We start from the raw sequence: 16,782 nt of genomic DNA on the forward strand, positions 1-16,782 counted from the left end.
AGAGAGAGAGAAATAAACCTTTTTCTCAATTCATTTTTCTACGAGGAGTCTGTCGCCTCTTCCTCAATCTCTCAGGGCTTAGCTTGCTATTGGCATCCAATAAGATCAGTAGTTGACAAGGAAGGAAGGAAGGAAGGAAAGAGGGAAGTAAAGGGTTCTATTTGCGTTTGGAAAGTTGGGACAGAGAGTTCTGAGTTTGTTGGGTATAGAGGTTTTAAAGGTCATTGCAGCCTCCGAGGGGGAAGTCAGAGTGCGAGTCAACAGAGGATACTGTGTCTCTCTCTCTTAACAGTAACTTACCCATTTCATCTTTCCTCTTTGGCCCTCAGCTGAAACCGTTATCCATTCCACTCTTACTGCTGCATTACGCTCCATTACATTGGATAGTGTGTGCTGTGTGCTTGTGTTTTTGTGAATGTAAGCAGCACTGTGAATTAAGGATAGGCGGGGACATCAGAAAATGAACAAGACAGGAAATTGAGGTTTTAATTGCAGGTTAGAGATAGAGAGAGGACGGCGAAGGAATGATTACCTAACATAGCAGCTAATAATTTGGAGAGGCAGGAACCATTAAATACAAAATGCGTGGTGTTTAATGAACAGTTTGCCTTCTGTGGGGAGCGAATTAATCACACTTTCTCCTTTTCCATCCATTTCACTTTCTCCCTCTCAGTGCCATTCCATTTTTTCATTTTGTATGTGTGTGTGTGTTTGTGTGTATGCTATAAAAGGAGCAGTCCACCCTTAAATGAAAATCTTGCCATTAGGACTAGGCTACTCACCTTACTGTCTTCCCCTTTTTCTGGTGCCATTTTTCAGTGACCATGCACATTTTTAAGCTCCAAAAATGAAAAATGGTTACATTGTGCTTTGTAGCCTACATCAAGTCTTCTTTATCTATGATCGCTTATGTTTAATGAACAGACTTACATGCAATTTTTTTTTTCTTCAGTGGGATTTGTGTAGTCACTTTTATCAATTGTGCAGCATGCATGTGAAACATCGTTCATAGAGGTTACTTTTCTCCATGTGGTTAAATTTGAGCAAAATCTGCATAGGGTGTGTCAGGGTGATGAATGATTTAAAATACTTAAAAAAAATTTCACTGAGATAAATCTGAAAATCAGTTAAAAAAATTATTATTTGGAGCTGTTTTGAATAGTTGAATCAATTCACTCAGTTCACTGACTTACAAGTAAATACATTTTATTCTGTTCCTCACAAAAAGATTTATGAAATATATTGCACTAGTTATGAACCACTTTTATGAATGTTAGTCTATTTATTAGTTTTTGGAGTTCAATAGCCATGGGCTCTGTGAATTGTAGTTGGGTGGAAAGTAGCAGCATTAACATTCTTAATACGAATAATTTTAAATGGAACAAGATAAAGAGCATATGAATTCAGAATAAAATGGGGTTGAATTCATGATATTATATTGTTAATTTTGCATGAAATATTCCTATTCCAACACTATCTTCAGTTTTCACCAACTGTGACGGTCACAGATTCACTTCTGTTGCTGTTCTAGTTGGATATGACCAGATTTGTTTAATGCAGGCTATGGTTGGTGACTTTGCTATAAACTGAAAAGGAAACAAAAGCTAGTAACTAGGACTCTTGGGTGCAGTGATGAGGTCTTATGGGAACTAAAAGAGCCTGATTAGCTTTATCAGCTAAACACAGACCATTACACACAACAGCAACTCATTAAAACAATGTGTGAACAGTTAGAAAACTGAAAAACTGTTTTTTAGAAGGTTATTCAGAGTTATCGGCTTTCTTTGGCGACTCCAGTTCCTCTCAACGCTGCACCACGGACAAACAGAAATTGCTATCTTGACCTCTGTGATTTCTCTGAGGATATTCAATGCTCAAATGAGGAAGTGATTTGATACATTTTATAAGCTTGATGTTTGTTACTATAGTTAGCGCTGATGTGCACAGCTGAAAAATATTCAAATTTAGAAGGCATTACTGGATTGACCTCCAGTTATTCTACAAAAGACAGTTATTGCTTCTTTTGTTTTCTTGCACATTCCAGAAAATCTGAGAAGTTTCGCTTACATTGGTTTCAATGGAACCTTTGAAAGACAATTACTGGTGTAATCTGCGGTTACTCTTTTTCTTGACTCTTAGAACTTTCAAAAACAGCTCAACAGATGGTTGTACGATACAAAAACACAGCACACACAATGGAAAATGTTGAGAAATTAAATATAGTAAGACTGTGTGAAATAGAGGTGGGTGTTCGTCCAACTCAAACCACTGTACCATTTCTATAGATTTTTCCACCCCATTATCATCTTGTCACTTTGGTGTTAAATGCAGCTTTGTTCAGTATGATCAATTAAAGAGTAGAGAAGTTTGGACCCAGATCTTCTCCATTATCTACAGCAGACCTGAATCAGATTAGTATGCAGAGTGTTCTGGCACATTTAAAAAGCACAAGAGAAAGAGCGACCAAGTTAGTTTCTTTTTTTAAAACTATGATTTTAATATTTCGCTATTGCTTCTCAGTACAGAGTTTAGTCCAGCATATTTCAGTCAGTAAAACACGCTTTTGCTTAATTTCACACAAATCCTGTTCTAAAGATTCAAAGCAGACAAAAGAAATAGTTGACAGGATTAATGAATAGAAATCAATCATCAAACGTTAGTACAATCGACAAGAAACGATTAATCAAATTATATAACTAGAAATGGTTAAAAGCTTACAATTTACATGAGAAGGCACAGAGGCAAAGCAAGAATGACAAACCCAACACCCCAGCAAATAAAAACCACTTTAAAACTTGCTCAGAGCGAGGCTTGAACCAAATGATATTTTGTTGTTCACATAAGTTTTTCAATTTTCCATCAACTATGCAATTAAATCATCATGGGAAAAATATGTCTCTCATTTCAATTTTTGTGTAATAAGGCATACTGTTCATATCTGGAAATGTGATTTAATGTTATTTCTCACATACAAAATATGATAGAAAAATACATTATAAAATGTTACAATGGTTATAAATAGGACTGTGTGCAGAGAGCTGCTTGGTATTGCAAAAAAAAAAAAAAAAAAAAAAAAAAAATGGCTTTAACAGAGAGTTGCAGTTCATGGGCATATACAATAAACAAACAGTCACTCAAACAATCACCCATAAACACAACACATAATGACACTGTCTAGATTAATACTGCATGGAAAGCAAATACTAAACCAAAAAAACCAAACACACATTAACAAAAAACTCCAGTTTCTAGTCAATCTGACAGGATGAGAGATCCTTGTAAATCCAATTTCCATCCATTAAATGTATTTGCAGGATTTTTATTTAGCAATTTCCAGGTTAATAATAAAAAAAAAAGACATGCAACTGCATCACAGCCTCAGACGTCTAAAAAGTATTGCATTTGCTCTGCATAAATACAAAAGGAGATGCATCTTCTCAAAATCCGATTCTGATAACCAAATCACAAAATGTAATTATCATTTGTTAATACGCTTTTAGTCTTCTTGTTCTTCAGCACTGAAATGGTCTGACATTTTAACTGGAAGACCTGAACTGAAACCGAAGGAAATGTAATAAAACTGAAAATCATTTGCATAGGAAGGTATGGAGAAACGTGACATGTCTGCATACAAACATGCTCTTCTAGTACATTTCAATTCTTCAAAAGGAATAAAATGAGCTCTGTACTAATTAACCCCAAACATTTATAATATTCATCCTGATGAATGGAATAAATGTTTCTTGAGATATAAGCAGACTAAAAATATGGAAATAGTGACCAGTAACTGTTGGTTGCTTCATTGCTGTGTATCAGATGTAGTGATGGATCTACAAACATATTAGAGAGCTTATACATATATATTATCAACTACAAACAGGCTCAATTACCATCTAATGTAGTGTGACAGGGTAAAACTCTATCATTACTTGTAAATAAAAATGAGAAACTGCACATAAAAAATGTTTTTTGAGTAACGCCTGCAACATTGTTCTGTACACCTCTTGTTTTCATGAATAAAGAGGAATTGAACAGAAATACCTGATATGTTGGCATATAACACATTGATGGACATTCATACTTATTCATAATTGATGATTTTGTGTAAAATAAGGCACTGGTTTGTTTTTTTTATTATATAAAAAAAGACACTGTTTTGGTCTCAAAAATGTTGTCTTGTGTTCATCACATTTTGACAATAATGCTTCGTTTTTTTAATACAAAAAAGATGACCTTTGAAAAATATATATTCGTTTCCTGTGCAGCACCCTCGTATCAAAAAGATATCAGTCGATGTTCAGTGTTTGCACACTTGCTCACTTTTCGACAGCTCTCTGAAGAAAACGCTGGTAGGCAAGCATGGCTTTTACATCCCTTATGGACATTTGGACCGATAAATCGGTTTTAAAATAACTCTTCAGGATGGCATGAGAACTGCAGTGCACAAACTTGTTATATAGAATATTATGCTTAATTGTTATTAAACCAACAAAGATTTGTTTATTCAGTGTGTGTATGTGAAAGGCTAACAGTAGGATTTCAGGTGTCTCCCAGACAGCGTTATTGCTTTATGACACTTCAGTGCAGGCTGGGAAGCCCAGGTCACCTGACCAAGGAGGTCCTCAGTTTGAGAAGGGGAGCGATTCTGTTCTGCGGGTGGTGGCGTGGGGCCATCACGGCTTCTCGGCTGTGTTAAGTGAATTAAAGCTGCTTCTGGGCTCACCAGCAGGCCGCCAAAACATAGAAGCGAAGGACGAGAGCCAGAGAACTGGTCAGCAGGCAGGCAATGGTCAGGTCATCATTGGGTGAAGAGTTCAGAGGGTCATTGGTTAGTTGCCAGTGGCGGCTGGGTTGTTAGAGAAAAATCAAAATCAAAAATGGACAGACAGAGGGGAAACGAAAAAAAATAAAAGGACACAAAAAGGACACAAAAGAAAAAAAGATAGAGAAGGAGATTAGTTTCAGCTAGTGACGGTTGGATGACAATATGACATTACTAATTCCAGCTACTGTAAGAGAAAAACTGCTCAACGTCTACGTTAACACAGCAAAATCATGAGAGCCTCATGATTTCACTCCAGAACCCATCTCCCAGGTGAAAATGGTTAAAGAAGCAAAGAGGCAAATCAATTATAGAGACATTACGAATTAAACTAACAGCACTTAATAGTTAGTAGCAGTCAACAGAGTTTGGGTATTTGGAAAAACCGACATCAAGATGTAAAAGGGCATCAATCCTGGATTAAAAGATGCACATTTTTAGAGGAACGATCCTCTGACTGCTATTAAGCATTAGAGTGCTGCTTCAATACAAAGCCACAAAGCTGCTAGTGATAATGATATGGATTCATGAGTAGTTACAGAGATGTGACGAGAGAGAAGTAAAACCAGAGAGTCACACGCTAAATCAAAAGATTTCTAGACAGTACAAAACGTTTGGTGGGTTTTTTAACTCAACTTTTATTGCCTTTAAAATTGGACTATTTGCAAAAATACAGAACGCTAATCCAACAAGAATGATCCGAAAGCATATCAGGCTGAAATTTAGGGCTACAACAACACAAGAAAACAATTAGAAAGACAAATCTACTTGTTTTCGCAAACCTATAACAGTGTAGCAAGACGGTCATAAATACGACATCCTAAAAACAAAATGTACCCCTTATGGAAAAAATAAAATAAAGAAACAACATGACATGGATCACTAATGTGCATTAGTATAAATTCCCTATTCATTTACAAATACAATAGAATTTCATAAATGTTCTTGTTTTATAGTTCAACATATTGCTTTCATAAACTCATCTTAAAAAGATCACAGACGATAACTGTTCTTTTCCATACATTTGACACAAAATTCAAAAGAAGCTTACTGCAAACCAACAAACAAGAAACAAACCAACCAAAAATGGAAATATTTCTTCAGTTCAGCTGTTGTTCTTGTGCTAACAGGCGGAAACAGTGTGTGACCGTCCTGCTTTGATAAACATCCTAACATCTCATGAGGTTTTGCCGTTTAGTTTTTTTCTTGTTTCACTTTGCTCTGTCTGAGTATCGCAGACTAGGAGCTGGTGATTTAAAATCTTCAGTGCAAAATACTTGTGCCATATTTTTATGATGAGGAATTTCTTGGATGGGGAGTTCAAGGGATCATAAGCACATTATAATGCTCGGATTATGCACCGAGCATAAGAAACTATTTTCAAAGGGCTGTGCATATGACGACTTACACTCTCAAACAAGTCCTAACCTTCATAATTGTCTAGCCTGTCTTGTGTGACACTGTCCAAGCCGGGTGCTTGGAATATTTCATCCAATGCCTTTGATTCAAGGCTGTTTTCCAAGCTGAGGAATCTTAACAAATTCTCAGAGATCTTTCTGAGGCTGTGGGCAGTAAGCCACACGAGACAGATTGGACTTTTTGTGCAATTTCACAATTGTTATGCATTAAACTGGTCAGTTGTATTGGTCTATTAAATGATGACATGTTAAAGTCTTATGGGTGTGAAATTCACTTACATTGATCAGTAGATTCTCACGTTTTTTCAGGAGTCATAGTTATTATATGTACAGTTTTGGCACATCCACGAGTTTGTAATATGAGTTTAAATCGGTTTCATTACAGCGGACTTTAGAAGCAGGCACTGTAATTCCCTTAGATCCAGTTTATTTCCATTTAAGGCATTTGAAAGATTTTGAGATGAATATGCTCAATGACCCTGGCCAAAAATGATAACTTTTAACTTAAACGACAACTGATCTACACATAAAAATTGCAGTAAAATGGTATAAATAAAATATGTCAAATGAGAAAAAGATTCCAAACAGTACACGCACTCAAGATTATGAACAAAAAAATCTGGATTTGCAGAAGTCAAAGTATCTTCTGTAATGAGTTACAGCTTATAACAGGCCTGAAATAAAACAGTATTACAATTCATATGTTTAAGTATGCATCTGTATCATAAATTGGGGATAACCAGCATTGCACCACCTTCTCAACTTTATGTATGCTGGTCTGGCCAGGCTGAACCATAAATAAGACGATTGTTTTATTATATCAGATGAGACCGATTAAAATAGAGTTCTATTATTCAGAAAGTAAAAACTTTGAAAGCTGCCGAAACAATGTTTCAATGGATCAGAATGGGAGAGTAGATTTAAATGGGACACTTATGTACTTAAGCGACACAAAATTATCTGAAAATACACAAAAACTGAGAAAGGATATCAAAGGAATGACAAATGAAGGAATAAACAGAAGCAAACGAACAGGTGAGCTCCATTACCCTTCATTGACTAGGAGCCTGAAGGCCACCACAACGTCATCAGTGTAATGTAGCACAGTGGACAGTCAATTTTGCTCCAAAGCTTCAGGTCATGTTTGTCTCAATATACAACGCATTTAAGTGCTGAAGTTATCAGATCAAACTAACGGTCAATTCCAAAACCTGGTGGGTTTCCTACAGAGGCAGTGTTTTTAGGCACCTTCCAATATGAAGGCTTGTTTTACCTCAGTTTAGTCTAAGGTAGCATATAGTATGCATCCTTCACAGAAAAGGCTATTTCAAAATGCATTGTGATGTTGCATTCATGTCATTACTGACAAATACTGATAAAGGAATTGTACACTTGCAACACGCTAACCTCAAACTTGAAATCAAGGTGAGTCTCCTGTGTGGAATGCCACTGATGTTTTGTGTTGGTTATGAAATTGTACATTAACAAGGTTCCATGGCAGTTAGGATGCCGTCTTAGAAGGCAGCTCACTAGATTCTGGAACAGAGCTTCAGTCTCAGAATTTGCAATGTTGTCTGTCATCACAGGATGTTGTAACCTCCTGTAAATCATTTCGAATTTTCTTTTGTAACGGTATTCTAATTTTTTTTAACCTTTGCTTCAGTGACCCCAAGAACATGCTCTAAATATAATACAAGTATGCTGATAACACCTACAGTTTCAATGCATTTCTAGGTTGGCAGGTTTAGTGAGTAAATGAACCCTGCACAGTATGACTGGCATGTACTATACCTGATAACAGCAACACTGAAAGCTCAAATGATGCTTTTTGTTTGGCAGGTTAGAAGTGACTAAAACAATCCCTCTGTTTTCACTGAGTGAGATGCAATGAAAACGAAAGTGTATTCAGCATACTGAAGAAGCTCACACACACACACACACACACATATATACAGAGCACAGTTTGAACACTGGAGCTAAACTAACCTCGTTCTGCGGTCACTACCCTTTGGTAAGGATGGACGCGCATATCCTGCCTTCGTACTTTAGTAGTCACTGCACCTGCTCAGAGCGCAACATTGCCAACAAAACAAGAATTACCAGATTATTCATCAAAATACATTAAAACTACACTTCACACAACATTGTTTCACAAACGAGGCTTGTAAGACCAAATTACAAGGCACACCTTTTCTCCAGGGCCCTGTTATAGTGAAATCACATCATATGTTATTGCCCTTTCTCAATTTCCCAGTAAATTGTGTTGCATTTTAATACACACACACAAATGGTGTTTTTTAATGCTCTTGACTATTTTTTTACAATGACTACAGAGCCCTTGTATTCCTTTCAGCACATTAGATGCCTCAGATAGTATGAATTCACTATTCATAGGCTATTTCATGGAGAAAGTTTTTCACAAGCATGTTATATTAGCAATAATACTGATCGCTGTCTAAATATCTAAGATACAGTTGCATGAAAAACAAATATAGATTACTAAACAAATATAGATTACTTTTCAAACAAAGGAATGTAATCAGGCTTACTTTTCATTATTTATCTGAAAATATACATTTTTAATCTATGAATAAGTCAACAAAACAGTTAAGACCAGTGTAAACATGAGTAGTAATGATCTTTAGTCTTTTGTTTCTTATTAAAATCAGTTTCTTCGTTTGCTCTTTTGTCTGTTTTTTTTGTTCCAAGGCAGCTGAAAAGCAAAGCATTTTTAAAACACGTTTGGGCTGAGGACTGTGTTAAACCCCTGAGCATTACTAGCCTTTTGTCTGGAAAGCCATACCTACAAGGACAAGACAGAATGATGGAGTTAGTCTCCTGGATCTCGGAGCAAAAGAGGACAAATCGTGTCAAGGATGGGCGGTATATTTAAATACAAAAAAAAAACAAATAAAACATGCAAGATAATATATTAAATAAATATTTTATGAAATAAACTACATTATTATTACTAATTTATCATACTACCCAACCTTAACATCAAATTGTGTTAAATGCATAATCTGTAAGACAAACAAATAATCAAATGTCTTACCTAAAACACCACTTGAGTCAATAGGATATTCAAGAATGGAGGTTGGGGCGAGGGTGTAGGGGTAATCGTAGGGTGCATAGATGATGCCTGACTCAGGGGTCTGGGGTACGAGGGCAGGATGGGGCGTGCCCGTGGGCATGATGGCAGAGGTCTGGATCTGCCGGATGAGGGGCATGAGGGTGGGTGCGGCGGGTGCAGGTGTTCGCAGTGCCGCAGTGGGCATCACCGGGGAATGTCCGGTGATGATGCGGGGAGCTTGTGCTGTGGCGGCCAGGGAGAAGGCTAAGGCTGCTAAACAGAACAAGATGCACAAAGATATGGGGATGGGGGGAAATCGAGGGGCTAATCAATCTACCTTGACTTACATTTCAAAAACTAAATATTTTTCACACAAAAATTAATTAGAAATGTGCATTTTAAGTCATCCACATGGACAGTGCTTTCATGGTAACCAAAGAAAAGTTTAGGTTTCTATTATTATCTATTGGATTCAAAAGACTGAAATTATCTACAAAAAAAAACTTGCAAAATATATGTTAAGTGATTTGGACTAAATTAAAGGAACAGTTGACTCAAAGATGAAAATTTGTCATAATTTACTCACCCTCTTGCCCTTCCAAACCTTTTTGGGAGTTTCTTTCTTATGTTGAACACAAAAGGAAATATTGAAGAACAAAACACTTGTTGGTCCCCATTGACTTCCATAGTAAGGAAAGAAATACTATGAGCCCCATCAACTATGTGATCACCAGCATTTTCAAAATATCTTCTTTTATGTTCAACATAAGACAGAAACTCATACAGGTTTGAAACAACATGAGGCTGAGTAAATGATGACAACATTTTTGGGTGAACTATTCCTTTAACTGATGAAAACCAGCTTATAACTTGCAAGTGATGTCAACATAAAGCTAAAAATCTCAAAAGAGATAAGTTGTGTTTAAAAGACAGATAAAATTGTAAAAGAAATGAGTTTTATATAAAGAGATTGATTTTTGAGGGGAAGTGAAACTGCACAAACACAGGTCGATGTTTGATAATGTCATTCTTACGTGACTTGATATTGGCGTCTCTGTAAGTGCCGTTGAGAATGGCCAGCTCCATCAGCTGCATCTTTTTCAAGCTGTCTTCACCTTCGGCCTGCACACACACAGGAAAAAAAGCTGTTAGGAATCATTTAACACTTATTAGCTTCCTTAAAAAGCTCAACTGAAATTTTTTGTCAGCTAAAATGTTCGAGAAGGCAGTGCAGTGGTGCAGGGAAGCTAATGTTTCACACTTGGCAGATGATTTACTCTGCCACTGTTAAAACAAGCTAGGCCCAAGGAGCAGGAGGTTAAAGAAACAGATTACTCTCAACAGCAGGTGCTGGGATCATTCTCCGTTTTCCATCAGCTGAACCTACAAGCTGTTTTCCCCCTTATACAGTTCACTTTCTCTGGAGTGGACACCGTTTTTATGATGAAGTGGTCCATATGAACCAATGGTTCTCAAGCAGGGGGCCTTCAGCACACCTCAAAGTGTTAAACAGCTTTATGCTTCTCTCTGAAAACAGTCGAGCTCCTAAAGGAATGATGTGGGCGGAGCTTAAGAGTCACGAGTATGCGCAGCTTTTGCCAAGCGATCGTCTGCAAATTGTGATGACAACATAAACAAAGTGGGGACTAAAACTTTCTTAGCTTAAATTAACTATGGCTAACAAGTTACTGAATTAATCACATTGATGGCCGTGCTTTTGCTCTCACTCTGGTTGATGTGTACATGTGCTCTTCCTGGAGAAGTGCCCCTACTAGAAATCCCACCCTTTATGGCCAAACGTGAAAATAACTTTCTGAGACTTATATGAACCCTGAAGGAGTATCTTCGGCACAGAAATACTTCATACATCCAACTGGCTTTTTGGGACTTTGGTCATATTTAACATGAGAATCAAACTTTTTAAGAGTGTGAATAAGTCAGAATACATGAAATAGTATTAGACTATTCCACAGTCTTGAAAAACCTGTATATACGAGGTAGCCTAATTTTTTAAAGGTATTTATAGACCTGGAAAGTCCATGTAAAAAACTTAACAAATATATAATGATATATTTATTTACATATTTAAAATTTACCTTTTTTTTGTTATACCAAGCAAGCTCTCAAAAAATTATCATGAAGTAATTTTGATTATCAGGCAGTAATTTAGTAATTTCTTCTTATTATTGATCTTATCCAGTAAAATCATAAACAACTGGGCAAGTTATGAGGCCTATGAATAATGTAGACTACAGGAGGCTTTGGAGACAAAAAGTTCAAACACACACTGATCTAAACCACTGTATATCTCCTAGTGATTTATCTGTGGATGTAATAGATGTAAATGCACTGGGTTAACAGCAACAGTGTAAAAATGTAAGCACAAAAGAGAGAAAAGATCAACAACTAAGTTTGGATTTTCATCAAGCTCCCAGACAGTTCAGAGCAGGTCAGGGAGGGGCACGGCAGACAGTCCACAGAACAACATGAACTATGTCAGCAAGCAGAGAAGCGAAAGAAAAGCGGGGCTTTTCAAACAAGGATCAGTGTGTGTATAGGTGTGTGTGTGTCTGCCAGCCAAATGACTGAAGCTAGTGAATATCAGCCCATAGGTCAGACTATGTGTTAGGGAAAATATATTTAAACATTTATAATAATTCTATTGTTTAAGGATTTGTTGAATTTGACAACAACAGCATGAAATTAGTTTATTCTAGTGAACTTCACATCTTTCCCTTTAGCTTTAAGAAGTAATATTGGTGGGGAAAAAGTAGTACAAAAACCTGTTTATAACTGTATGTGCTGTATGTAAATTATCTTTTTATATACTGGCATTACACAATGAATGATTTAGAAAAAAAGTAAAAAAATAAAATTAAATAAATAAAAAATCTCACACACACACATCTAGCTTAAGTTTAGTCACCATTCAATTTAGTAATGAAACAATATTAGAACAGAAAGACTCCTGATTCTATTCTCTGAGGGGGAAAGATGTCTTCTGAATATTTTGGGAATTGAGCTGGAAAACAAACACTACAAGAATGTTTTACTACACTTTATTATTTTGTAAAATAATAATGGTGAAAGGAGTGCAGGACATTGACTAGACTAGAATAAATTCAAAATAAATATAAAAACATTTTCTTTAGACATCATTCTATTACAAAAAGTTATTTCTCAAGAGGTTTGAACAAGTAGGCAATGACCAGAAAAAAGTGGAATACTCTTCCCCTGGATGGTTTGATGAAGACAAACACAACCGCAGTGGGTTTACCTTCAAGACCAGAGCTTCCTGGAGTAAACAGTGCTAAACTTTCTAAAGAGCTTATTCCCCTTTCAGGATTCCATTGCAGAGAAAGGGCACAACTGTCAATCAAGGATCAGTGCATCCCAAGAGGGTTACCATGGTAGCACCACAGGGAGTCCAGAAGCCCTCTCTCTTAGACAGAGGAGAAGGGATTGCAATCCACAATTACACAAATTTTCCAATTTCCCCACGCTACTAACTCTATTATGCTTTCTACGGTAAACAGCCTTGTTCACAATAAGAAATACCACATTTATATACAAATACAACATTTAGACTTTTTTGAAGTTGTTTTCATTCCATTTGTATAGCGCTTTTCACGATACAAATCGTTGCAAAACAACTTTAAAGAAAATTATGTTTCTACAATATATTTAATTAAAGCTTATCAGTGGTGACCGTCAGTTAAAAGTACATATTGCAGAAATGTACGGAAAATCAATTAAAGACGTAATCAAACAGACGATGAACACTATTAACAGCTATTATTATTTCAGCTTCATTTTAATTAATGTTTCAGTAGCAGTTTTAGTTTGTTAACAATTACAACATTGATTCGCAACCCATTTTATATCTGTAATCATGTCACATATTTCAGAACGAAATGGAACAATAAATAAGATAATATATAATTCATTTTTCATTCTTGTTGAATACCAGTAAAATGGGTTACACAGAATAAAAAAAAATGTAGGGCTGGACTATATTTTATCAAACATTTATTGACTGCAATATGTCTCCATGACGGATTAAAAATAAAAAAACAAGTGGCGACGACTTTGTAATGTCAGATGAAACAAAATCAGGACAAGTAAACTGTATAAACAAATAGGTTTAATAGTTGTAAACTTTACATTTTAGTTAAAAATACTAAAAACTCTAAAATAGCAAATTGTTCTTCTTGACATTTTAATGGTTTCTGCAAAGATTAGATAACTCTGATGTAAGAATATTGCTATATTTCTATGTCTAGCTTCATAGCTATATTGCAATGGAAAAAAAAAGAAAAAACATTGTGGAAAACACTACAGAAAAAGAACAATTCTCTCAATCTCACTAGGCTTCTAATGGCATTTCCTTCTAACCTGCTGTCACTTCCTTAAGACCTAAAGGTTAATTGGCATTCAGCTCTGTGTCCCAGAGCAATGTTGAGACTTCCATTTGTCCCCTGTGGGTTTTTTTCTGAGTCTTGACCCTTCAGTCCTGTGCTCCTCATTAATTTATAAGCAAAGGTAATTAAGCCTAGTAAAAAAGTGCCTGTGGTGCTCACCTTTGCACATCTGGAGTCATGTGTGCTCAATGGCTCCAGGGTTATACTCAAGAAGGAAAGCAACCCTGTTATCTGCTCCCTGCTCACATCTACCTGTCTGAGGATGCAGAGCGACTAGCGAGGAAACAGAAGACCTGATCTTTCAATTATGTGTGTTTTCCTTATAGTACCATTTATCAGTGCCTAAGCAAATTTTCCATAAGTCTTGTTTGTTGAGGTGAATCAATCTGATTTTGCCACTCGACACTTAAAAAAAAATAGTCTCGAAGAATACAGACAGAGATCAAAGACAAACAAATCACTCACCGCAGGGACTAGGAGTTTCTTGACCTCCTCCACGGCTCTCTTGAGTTTGATCTCAGCACGGTTCTGAGAGTCTTCCACAGTGATGAGGACATGCAGGTCTTCGTTCAGGTGTTCCCAGTTGGGCTTTCCTCTGTTTTGCTCTTCCTGTTCACGGAAAACAGAAGAAATGTTTGCAAACCAGGGATGTGCCCCAACTCAATTCCTGAATTTGAACTGAGACATCAAAGAAGAGGCAGAATTGCAATTTGAATAGTTTACTTTGAAGAAAGTAAAATTAAATTAAATTCATAAATTTTTGGTAACACTTAAGAATAAGGTTCCATTAGTTAATGTTGTTGTTAATTGTTAGTTCATGCTAATTCACAGTCCATTTACTAATGTTAACAAGCACAAATCTGATTTGAATAATGCAGTGGTAAATGTTGAAATTAACATTAAGATCAATAAATGCTGTAGAAGGATTGTTCTTGCCTAGTTCATGTTAACTAAAGCATTTAACTAACATTAACTAATGGAACCTTATTCTAAAGTGTTACCCATTTTTTTAAGTAAAAAACCAATATTAGAGATAGACAAACCAATAGATAGATAGACCGAATGATAGGGAGATAGGGAGAATGATAAATAGAACGATAGAACAATAGATAGATAGAACAATAGATAGAATGATAGATGTCAAACTCATGAACTGCAAGAGAGGCAATTCTTTAATTTTGAATTTAGCAGAAACTAATTTCAGGTATATTTGGCCACTACAGTTAAGTTGATAGCTAGTTAATGCAACACCTACTGTACTATAAATAAAAATCCAGAGGTGTTTTTGAGTCTAAACAGGATTTTAAAATGACAAAAAGGCTAAGAATAAAGAGACGGACAGTCAGAGAGGAGACAGGAAATGACGTTGAGAGAGTGCTGGGTGGGATTGGGAAATTACTGTAACTTGGGTCGCCCACATACGTGCCACTTGAAGACATGTCAAAGCACGTGCACAACCTGCCAGGCCACATTTCCAACAAGTATTCTCCAGGGACATGTATAAGACTGTGGATTGACTGAGTGTTTAGACCACTTCCTGTTACTACCCGGCACTCCAGTTTCCATGGAAACTTTTCTAGACTCTTATTTGCAGCTCCACACAGAAATAAACCTACAACACCAACAGGCATGTAGCAACAGTTAGCCTGGAGACAAGTGACTGTCAGTTTATCTCAGGGTTCAGACTGCTAACAGCAGTGACGAGCCGGTTGCCATAGAAATGGGGCGTTCGGGCCCAAGCATTAAGCGTTATTTGAATGCATTGTCTCCAGCTGGGTTTTTCATCACAGCGGGGCTTATGTTTACGACGCAGAGCTCAGGCCTTCAGAACAATCAATTACTGCGAAAACTCGCTTGCCGCCTTCTGAGGTTCCCGCTTCAAGCAATCACAAACATTGCCTTGGCCTCAAGGGTAAAGTTTGAATGAGAGAAACAAAGACACAGACGCCCTAGCCACATCCTTGACCGGGGGACGTCAGTCTCAGATCACAGTTGGTGGCGTTGTATTTGCTAATAAGTGGCTGCCACCTCCTCAAAATAGAGTAATTAGATGATCAAATTTGTGCATCCAATAAGGCTGCAGTCTTGCGCACAGCTGGTTGTGTGCTAATAATAACAGTGATTTTGACTCTGAAACAGTCTAAGCAGCAGCACAATGTATAGAGGTCTTGGTCTGGCCTACTTTGGTGGGCAGGCAATTTTGTACACAACACAGCAAAGTGAGAAAAGTTGCTTGCATGATGCCTTTAACTATAACAGCTATGTAAAAGGTCAATCCAACACAAGCTATAAATTACAAAAAGTGCATGATTTCAGAAAGGTTTCTTAGGATATGTACACCTATTTGTACACAAACATCCTCCAAACTCAGAATCCCTATTTCATTTCTAACCATTAAATGCATGAACCTTTTGCACAGCATAAACAAGCTATTTCATCATGTGGTATTATAAACATAGCAGATTGCTATAGGAAAAATTGACATAAAGCTATGTCATCATTTACTCAACCTCATGGGTTTCGAAATCAGTATGTCTTCCTTCTGTGGAATATGAAAGGAGTTATTAATAGGAGAACATCAAAGTTGCTCTTTTGAAAGTGAACGCTGACCATGAGATTTTCAGTGAATAACTTAAATTTCAGTGTGGAGAACATAAATGTTATGTTTCTCACATAAGGTTATGAAATGGCTTGAAACATAGCATACAAGTCATATGCACTACTTAAATTAACTTTATGTTGCTTTTTTGCATGCTTTGGGAGACTGACGGTGTTTGGCCCCTATCCACTTTTTTTATTGTACAGAAAAGAACAGCTAGGACATTCTGCCAAGTTTCTCTTTTTGTGTTCCACAACAAAATGGTGAGTACAAAAACTAAAATGTAATGTTATGGAAAATCTAACCTTATAATTCTAATAGCACCTTTCACAGACCAGAAACCTAACCCTATTCTGTGTTTATTCCAGGAAATGTGACAGTAAATTCAATTTAGGCAAAGAGAATAGATGCAGATGGCATCTCCATTTGACGCCTGACTTGTTTGCCCC

The 16,782-nt window shown here is 36.6% G+C and overlaps 1 protein-coding gene across 5 annotated transcripts in view; it reads right to left on the reverse strand.

The window, feature by feature from the left end:
- Nucleotides 1-2,472: 2,472 nt before the first annotated feature.
- The window catches only part of qki2 (QKI, KH domain containing, RNA binding 2), a 31,456-nt gene continuing 17,146 nt past the window's right edge, over nucleotides 2,473-16,782 (reverse strand). Inside the window, exons 4-8 of one of the 5 annotated variants that reach the window (XR_003293346.1) lie at nucleotides 14,200-14,343; nucleotides 10,348-10,435; nucleotides 9,296-9,586; nucleotides 8,227-9,043; nucleotides 2,473-4,846 (exon numbers count right to left, since the gene is read on the reverse strand). Coding sequence is in view for 4 of the 5 variants with exons in the window: in XM_026276666.1 (XP_026132451.1) it covers nucleotides 4,830-4,846; nucleotides 8,227-8,301; nucleotides 9,296-9,586; nucleotides 10,348-10,435; nucleotides 14,200-14,343 (615 nt within the window). In the remaining variant the exon portion in view is untranslated. Of the gene's footprint in view, nucleotides 4,847-5,440; nucleotides 9,044-9,295; nucleotides 9,587-10,347; nucleotides 10,436-14,199; nucleotides 14,344-16,782 lie in introns of those variants that run through there. The other 4 variants (XM_026276668.1, XM_026276666.1, XM_026276670.1 and 1 more) reach the window with 4 other exon arrangements.

This window comes from Carassius auratus, chromosome 12 (genome assembly GCF_003368295.1).
Source record: "Carassius auratus strain Wakin chromosome 12, ASM336829v1, whole genome shotgun sequence".
NCBI lineage: Eukaryota > Metazoa > Chordata > Actinopteri > Cypriniformes > Cyprinidae > Carassius > Carassius auratus.